This window comes from Acanthisitta chloris, unplaced genomic scaffold, assembly GCF_000695815.1.
Source record: "Acanthisitta chloris isolate BGI_N310 unplaced genomic scaffold, ASM69581v1 scaffold8324, whole genome shotgun sequence".
NCBI lineage: Eukaryota > Metazoa > Chordata > Aves > Passeriformes > Acanthisittidae > Acanthisitta > Acanthisitta chloris.
Window position 1 is genome coordinate 8,084 of NW_008669808.1, and position 8,661 is coordinate 16,744.

The 8,661-nt window shown below is 39.4% G+C and overlaps 1 protein-coding gene across 3 annotated transcripts in view; it reads left to right on the top strand.

Moving 5' to 3' along the window:
• The window catches only part of SLC39A9 (solute carrier family 39, member 9), a 15,736-nt gene extending 8,053 nt beyond the window's left edge, over window positions 1-7,683 (top strand). The window contains exons 3-7 of one of the 3 annotated variants that reach the window (XM_009073451.1): window positions 575-766; window positions 2,149-2,217; window positions 3,291-3,376; window positions 5,256-5,390; window positions 7,105-7,683. In XM_009073451.1, coding sequence (XP_009071699.1) covers window positions 575-766; window positions 2,149-2,217; window positions 3,291-3,376; window positions 5,256-5,390; window positions 7,105-7,335 — 713 coding nt within the window. In that variant the 3' untranslated portion in view covers window positions 7,336-7,683. Of the gene's footprint in view, window positions 1-574; window positions 767-2,148; window positions 2,218-3,290; window positions 3,377-5,255; window positions 5,395-7,104 lie in introns of all 3 variants that reach the window. The other 2 variants (XM_009073453.1, XM_009073452.1) reach the window with 2 other exon arrangements.
• The last annotated feature ends 978 nt before the right edge of the window (window positions 7,684-8,661 follow it).

The window sequence follows — 8,661 nt, forward strand, 5'->3', positions numbered from 1 at the left end:
AACCCCAGGTCTTGGACTTTGGGTTTCTGGGATGGTACTAATACTTGTGGGTCAGTGTGCTTGATTTAGCTGTTGTTCTAGTCCATATTAATGGAGTGCATCAGTAAGAACTTGTTTATATCTCACAGCATCAGTTAATCTTCTTAAAGATTGCATTAGATCTTTTAGTGGATGGAACCTAGTTTATCTCCTCATCCTGTAATTTCTGACTTAAATGAAGACTATAAAGTAACTGCTTGACAGCATCACTGAATATGGGCAAAATTGGCAACTTTAGTTAAAAAAAAGAATTATTCAGCCATATTTACCAGTTAAGGTGCAGCATTTAAGCAGAGCTATCTGCCTTATCAGGTATTAACGCTTTCTTTGCTTTTCCATGCTTGAAGATATATAGATATAGATATGAGGAGAAAACAACCAGGCTTCCCTGAGAAGATTGTCCAAGACTGACCTTAAACAAGGGCTTTTGTGTATTGTCCCAGAAAGTGTGAGGAAGGCTTTTGGCAAAGGAGGAGGAAAGTGGGCATGTCATGTTTAGTCCCTGCCTCCTAATCTGTTTACTTGCCTGTCCCAGGGAAGCATCACCCGGCGAGCGAGATGCAGCGTGTGATGGAGTCGGAGAAGGTAGCAGAAATCCCAGTGGCACACGAGTATGGCCATGACCATTCCAGGTTGCACGCCTACATTGGTGTATCCCTCGTCCTTGGCTTTGTGTTCATGCTGCTGGTGGATCAGATAGGCAGCTCTCATGTGCACTCTACGGATGGTAAGTAAAGATTCACTTCAATTAGGCTTGCTACTTAGTCTTAATTAGCAAGTTGCAATTTTTTTTAATGCTACTGGGATTTAATTTGTCCAGTCTTATCCAGAGTTGTAGTAGGTGCCTTACAAACACAAAGCAAGGTCTGTGTGAAATGTTTATGCTGGAAATTTCTCCTGAAGTTCAGCATAATTTGAGAGCTTGCTTCACTAATATGAAATAATTGACTGAGCACATGTGATGTGGGGGTGAAGGGTGACTTGACACTTGAGTTGTTGTCTGTTTTACAGTATCACCCATAGGGGATTTCTTTGGCTTTCCAAAAAACTTCAGGTTAGTCTTGTATTCATCTTTTTTTTCTACTTAATTGTCATACATTTAGGTAAAATTTGCAAAGAACAGAAAGTTATCTTCTGTGAGACTGCAGAAGTTATTAGGTGTAAGCTCTGGTCCTTTACTGTAAGTGCACATCTGGACCTCCCACAGTAGTCGAGAGTACAAGACTGTAAGGTGTTCTGTCATTTGAAAAGGTATTTTGTTGCCTTTGGCTGCTCTTTTTCTGCCACATAATCTCCTCTCATGGTGGAATTTGGCCCTCAAAAATTAAGCACCTCATCTGAAAGGAGAAGTAAAGCACACACACACAGAGAAGGAGGAATATGTTTTGGTTGGATTTTCAATACTGAGTTCAATACTAAGATGTTAATATGCTTGTGTAGGACTTATCTGCCCTGTTCAATGCAGTGATTTCATCACTGGTAGTGTAGTGGTGGACATTGCCCTGTTGTGCTGTGTAATGAGCTAACCCGCAAATGTCCCCAGAGTAGTTGGCAAAGAACAAAACATTGCATCTCGTGCAGCATTGGCTGCATTTCTCCTCTGGTGTATAACATGGGAGGGAAGTCTTTGCCACTGCTGCCATGGCAAGTAGAATTTATTACTTACTAGGAACTGCTAGGAAAATCAGCTCAATAAAAACTGCCCCAGACTGTCACCTGTAGGAAAATGCCAACATTGGGGGAAAATCATCCTGGTTCTTGGAGCAGATCTGGATACTGGGGATGCAAAACTAGCTTGTCTTCTCCTTGGTAGCACAGACCTTGTAACATTTCATTTCAGGAGGTTTAGACAAGCATCTGCTTCTGCCGTTGTCAGTGATCCTGTAAATTGCAAAGAATTGTTTGCTGGCAGAACTTCAGGTGATTTGAAGGTGTTAAGTATGAAACTATTTGACAGTAAATCTAATGCAGAAATGCAGAAGCTGCTAGGTTTGATTATAAATGCCTGAGCAGCTGGTAGAGACACGTTTAGTGATACTTACAATTTTTCTTTTGGCATAATTTATGTATTTGATCTCTTTATCTTAACTTCTCTCATGACTGTTTCAGATCCAGAAGCTGCAAGATCAGGCAACTCCAAAATCACCACAACGCTGGGATTAGTAGTCCATGCTGCAGGTAATGTGGGACGTGTTGTTAGGGACATCCTTGCTGTGTCAGTCATCTTTAGATGTGTTGGAAATACCTGGAGCTTGTTTTTGAAGGTAGCTTTTTATTAAAAAAAAAAAAGGCAGGGAGAACTAAGGATCTTTCCCAAAACTAACTGGGAAAACACCAGTGCTCAGATGTTCCATGGAATTTTATTTGGGTACAGTATTTTTTCCATCTGGAAAGGTGTGTAATGTGCACTCTGCTACTTCAAGTCCTTTGCCTACTCCTTTAGCTGCTAAATTTCAACATGTGCTAACACATTTGATAAGTGCTATGAAACACCTTCGGGTTTGCTTGACCTGTGTTTTAAAAAATAGTATCTTGTAGAAAAAAAAGACATTAACAGGTGGAGCACAAAGATTTGACTGAAACATGTTTAGGCTGACTTGCAAGGACTGATTTGTGCTTGTGTTCACATTGTAATTCTTTGCTATGTATGTGCAGTATAAATATGAAGCTTTGTAGTATCTCCTGTTGAAGGCTGCTGTCTGTGTAAGTCAGAAGATGATGAAAAAGATATTTCTTCACTGAACAAAGTGTGTTTATATCGAGGATCAATATAGGATCCATTTTATATTTCATTGAGACAATATAATTTTGTTAAATGGTAAAAAGATTGTATTTACAGTAGTATTTATATTTGAACAATCATTTCAAGTGTAATAGTTAGAATTCTTGTAATGCTTAGAAGCTAAAGCAGATTTTCAAATTCAGAGAGGAAGCCTCTTCTACTACAGAGGACTAAAACAACTAAATTTGTTACCTAGTTCTAATTTGCTCAAATGTGTCAATGCTGAGTAGATTGTCAGTATGGTTTTTATGGTCTTGGGAAATATGAGGCACTCCCATTGAGGGTTGTCTGATATCCTGAAGTCATTGTGGTTTACCAGACAAAGGCAAATGAATCGTGTTGAGTTGCCATTGTTAATGGTGTCTTGAGTAACAACTTCTTAAATCAACGTGTCTGTTACTGTCAGCTACTGAGGGACTGGGGAAGCTCATGTGGAGGAGTAATCCATGAATCTGCTCTCCTTTTTCAGCTGATGGTGTTGCATTGGGTGCAGCAGCTTCTACTTCTCAGACAAGTGTCCAGTTGATAGTGTTTGTTGCGATTATGTTGCACAAGGTGAGTCGTCATCCAGAAAAATCTTACCTGTTCTCTATAAGACTGTTAAAGCACACAGGAATTGCTAAAGATCCTATGTTTCCTTAATGATGTAATATGGAAATGTTTAATACCATTGAAATGAGCAGTTTAGTAGGACAGTTTCAAGGCCCAAAAAGCACTAGTATGATGCATGACAGAAGAGCAAATGATTGATGCTAAGTCTGAATCAGGTACAAATGGGAGAGAATTCTGACTGCCTACTTTGGTTGGGAAAACTCTGAAAAGTAGGGAGAAAAGAATAGCTCATGAAGAAATGTGTCAGCTTCACTGACTTTTTCTGAAGCTGGTGTGGTAGTGTTTGTTTTAACAAACAAAAACCCCTTGATTACTACTGCTGTAAGAGATCGATTCAGAGAAATTCTAAAGGGTGAAACACAGAAGTATATGCTAGTGCATTCAAGGAGGAAAAGTTGTTTTATGCCAATTGCAACAGGTTTTTGGTTCTGTGTTGTTCTTGAGAAAATTGGAAGGATATTTGTTGTGAAGGGTTTGAATATTTAAAGGGTTAGTCTTTTGAAACCACTTAATATCAGTGTACTAAGCTGCAACTTCTGGTAACCTCTGTTACTGTAGTAGCTTTGACATCAGTCATAGGCCATTTCTGCAGGGAAAAACTCAAACTTTTCTGATGAAAGCAAGCAAACAATAGCTCTTGAAGCTGGGAAGATCTTTCCTTAACACTTGTGCAAATGATTCTATTGGCTATATACGGTCTAAACATATGTGGCAGATGCATATTTGCCTTATGGTGTAGCACATACATATATTACAGTAGTTAGTCATACATTCAGTGCAAATTTTCTTTGCATAATTACAGTGTTCAAAGTGTTAGAAAATCCAGATCTTGTATGTTTTTTTCCAATGTTCATACAAGAAATTGTGGCTTACATAACCCTCTTCAAAGGTGGTGACATAAATGTCACATCTTGCTTGAAGTTTAATTTATAGCTATTGTCACATGGAACTTGCTTTTGTTATTCTAAATGTTCAAATTAACTGACTTCTAAAATTTTAGAACTGGAAAATTTCTCCTACCAAATACTTGGTATTGGAAGAGAAATGTGTTTCTTCTGTCTTTTTTCTATTATTCTGATCCTGATGCTTTTGTCTTTCTTATTGTTTTTCCTTCACTCACGGTTTCCTTCTAGGTTTAAAAATTAAAGATTCTGTGTACAAAAATGCTCAGTGTATTAGTTTGTCTTATCCCAAAAATGTCAGGGGGGATTACTATTGTCTTTTATGGAGGCAAAACTACAGTAAATTCCATGAGTGGTAGGACAGCTGTGCCTTTTGGATAAGAAACTGGATGTCCACAAAGGGAGAAGAAAGTATTTGTTTGCTTCCTGATGAGAACAGGAATGATGAACTGATCAAAATTGCTCTTAAGTATTTGCTAACATAGAAGGCCCACAGTTACCTGTCTTTGGGCAATTTTTTCTCTCCCCATGTTAAGCATAGAATTTATATGTTGTAGGTAAAGAAATTGTGTATCGAAGGATGTGTAGCAGTAACAGGATGAAAAAAGGAATTACCTAAGTTAAAGGAGGGACTTAGGGATTACAGCAATGGCACCAATCACAATGAACATTTTAATGTCTGTAGTGACTACACAAGTATATGTACTCTGAGAGCCAAAACATGAATTTCCATTAGGTGCAGTTACTCTGGTGGGGCAATCTGCAGAACTGACTTGATTTGGGTTAGCTGCAATGTGCTAGTGCTCACCCTGAATTTCTTCTGGTTCAGTTTCAGTGTAGTAAGTCATATTTCAACTTTGTCTTGTATTTTGGGGGGTTTTAGAAGGTATTGTATTACCAGTGAATGTTGTTTCTTGCAGGCACCAGCTGCCTTTGGCCTGGTTTCCTTCCTGATGCACGCTGGGCTGGAGCGGAATCGAATTAGAAAACACTTGCTGGTCTTTGCGCTAGCAGCACCTGTTATGTCAATGGTGACATACTTAGGGCTAAGCAAGGTAGGTCTGTGATCTCCTTCTGCCCAAAATCTAGCTTGATGGTGGAATCTGCTTGAAAAATTCAGCAGAATGGAGACATAAATGAAAGTTGATGAAAAGGTAGCAATATGAATGCGTGAAAAAAAAAAAAGCTGTGCTTTCTTTCAGAACTAGTTACAGAACACCTTTATAGAGGTTTTTTGTAGCTTTTTTTAAAACTCTGATTTCTGTCTTTTGTCTTTTCTGCTGCTCCCCACTGAGAACAATTTACTCATACACTGGGTGTCATCTGATGCCTACTTAACTAAGTAATTTTCAGCATTGTTGCATGCATTCTTGTTTTAATATGCAGGTAGAAAATAATCTTTGCTAGTTTCTCCCACCATCCCAGAAGTGGTCCTCTATGTTCAAAGTCTTTCTCAAGCTGTGTCAGAAAGTTCAATCCTCTGGCCTTTTTGCCTCTCTTCCTCCTTAAAACTTAGTCTTCTCTTGAGTCTCTACAACAAATGGCCTGTGAAATAGGCCACTGCACATCAGTTTATCATCTCTGTCCAAATTAAATGTTTCTGCTTCTCACAGCCTATCCTATGATGCTCCTATATTTCTAAACTGCTGTGGGTCATGCTGGACACACTGTGGTGGGGTGTTGTAAGTAATCTAACATGATCTCATTCAAGGAATGAGAGGGAAGATTAAATGAATCATCTGGGCTAATGCCTTTACTTGCCGGAAAGGAGTTAGGTTTGACATTACAGTACAAGAGAGCAGAAAAAAGGCTTGGGTTTGTAAATAGAAACAAGAATTCTGTTTGAGCATTCTTCTGAAGTCAGGCTCATCAAGAGCTGGTTTTATATTTTGCACTTCAGAAAGAACAGAGTTGATAAGGCATCAGGGCTGTCACAGTGGTTTTATAGTTGCAGAAGAAATGTATCTTTGCTCTTTGGGAAAATGACCCAAGAGTATACCAGCGAACTCAGATCACAGCCAGGTTGGAAAGTGTTGAAGAAACATTTGAATCTGGTCTGAGTGGGTTTGCATTTAATTACATTGAGCAATGTGTAGCATGTTCTTGATCCTAGTATGAATATAAAGTGGTGCTCAGTTTTGGTCCAGAAGATGCATTTCTTCGTGAAGTTTGCATGGAAATTCTGGAAACGTTTGGGGTGTTTACTTCTACATACAAATGAAATATTGAATAAGTGATGATTTGGGACTTGGCTCTGAACGGCAGGGGCCCAGATATTTAAAGGCTGAATAAGTGATGATTTGGGGCTTGGCTCCGAACGGCAGGGGCCCAGATATTTAAAGGCTGACATCTTATTTGAACTTTTTGTTTAGAAAAAGGTGGTGGAGGGGGAGTCAGTCTTGAGTGTCCTTCCTAAAATTTGTGGCTTTGCAATGTGAACTTTTTTTTTTTTAAATCATGTTTTGTATATTGCTGTGAGATGGTCAGACGAGATGCCTCTGCACTGACTGACTTTTGCCTTTTGTAAGTGTTCCTAGAACTCCAAAGTGAAGCAACTAGGATGAAGTGGTGTCTTTCTGCCCCCCACAACTGTAGAGTGCCAGTTACTACATGTGAGGTGCAAGACACAAAAACACGCTAAACTGTTGTCATTGTGAGAAAGAGTTCATAGAAATCCTACTGTGTCTGGACACCTAGAGATTATTTTTTTATATATAACTGATAGAAGAACTTCTGCTTATCCTCACTTTCTTGCTCTTTGTGTTTCAGAGCAGCAAAGAAGCCCTTTCAGAAGTCAATGCCACTGGAGTTGCTATGCTGTTTTCTGCTGGGACTTTTCTTTATGTTGCCACAGTTCATGTCCTCCCAGAAGTAGGAGGAATTGCTCATAGCCACAGACCTGAACCATCTGGAGGAAAAGGACTCAGTCGTCTGGAGGTGGCAGCCCTAGTATTAGGATGCCTTATTCCTCTAGTTTTGTCCATTGGACACCATCACTAAATGCTCGAATTTCACTGTTCTCCTCCTCAGTCTGACATGAGCAGTAAATGTCAGCTGCTCCCTTTATCGCTGTCTCTTACCCATCATCCATCCCATCTACTTTATGGAGTTCAGAGGGAATCTTGATTGCAAAATGAGGAATACTGGGAAAGTTTTTAGTGTAGCAAAATGTACTTTGGCAGCCGGACATAAATTCTATGTAACATTCTTTTCTGAAGACATTTGCTATTTTAATTGTTACTTCTGGCCCTATTCTCAGGGAAGATGGAATTTGAAGTTTAAGAACGGTGAGCAGGGAAGAACATAGCAACTCATCATGAAAATGCAATCACCAAAGTATCCTGCAGTTCAGCTTTCGCAGCTGAGAGCAAAAACCAAGGACGGCTGCATTGTGAGAGGCTGAAGCCTTACTGATGAAGAAGGGGCTCTCCCCCATCGGTTCTGCATTGTCCTGGCAGCACTACTGGTCCTTGTGATGTTTGTCACTAATTGTGTTGCAGAAATGGGCTACACTTGGAACTCTGGATAACACTACTGTTGTCATAGAGGTATCACTTGATAGGAGAGAAATTATGTAGATAAAATGTAGGATTAGAGTAAGCAATCAGCTGGTTTATTCCATTATTTGAGACAAAGGATGGAGAGTAGTGTTTTGATTGTTTATGGAATTTTTGATACATTTTTGCTAGGCACTTCCTTGGGAGATTTTCTTCTGCCAAGTCAGTCAAGTGTTAAGCATCAAAAATGTTAGCAGGAATTATGTATTGGGCACTGTGATTACTCTGCTGCTTCTGTTGAGAGAAATACCCATAGTGCCCTTTGGAATAGAGCTGTTCTGGGCTCTGAGGAGTAGAAATCTGATGGAGACAGCTGTTGAGGGACCAGAGAGCTTTACTAGCTCATTTTCACAAGTGAACTGCTGAAATCAATGGGGAGCTGTGTGGGTTTTTCACTAAATAAAAGGTATTAAGGCTAACAAAACAAGATGTTGAGTTAAATATTTATGCTGCAGATAGACTATAAAGTGTTTCTAAAGCAGTTCTGAACAAAAAATAATCCCAACAAACGAAAAACCAAGCTGGTGGGTTCCCAGTGGACCTGTTAGACATTTTGTTTTTCCTTTGGGAATTGTTCATTCACCTCTACTGATCAACATTAGTTGTGGTGAATCTTCTCGAGGACTTATTGCCAATTGCTGGTGTCTCTCACTGCAGAGGAGTGGTAAAAGATCCCTCCATTTCCAAGGCACAGCTTTGTCATTTCCAGCACCCTTTCTCTTATGCAAAATATGTTATACTCTAATAATTGTGGTGCATTGACTAGTCA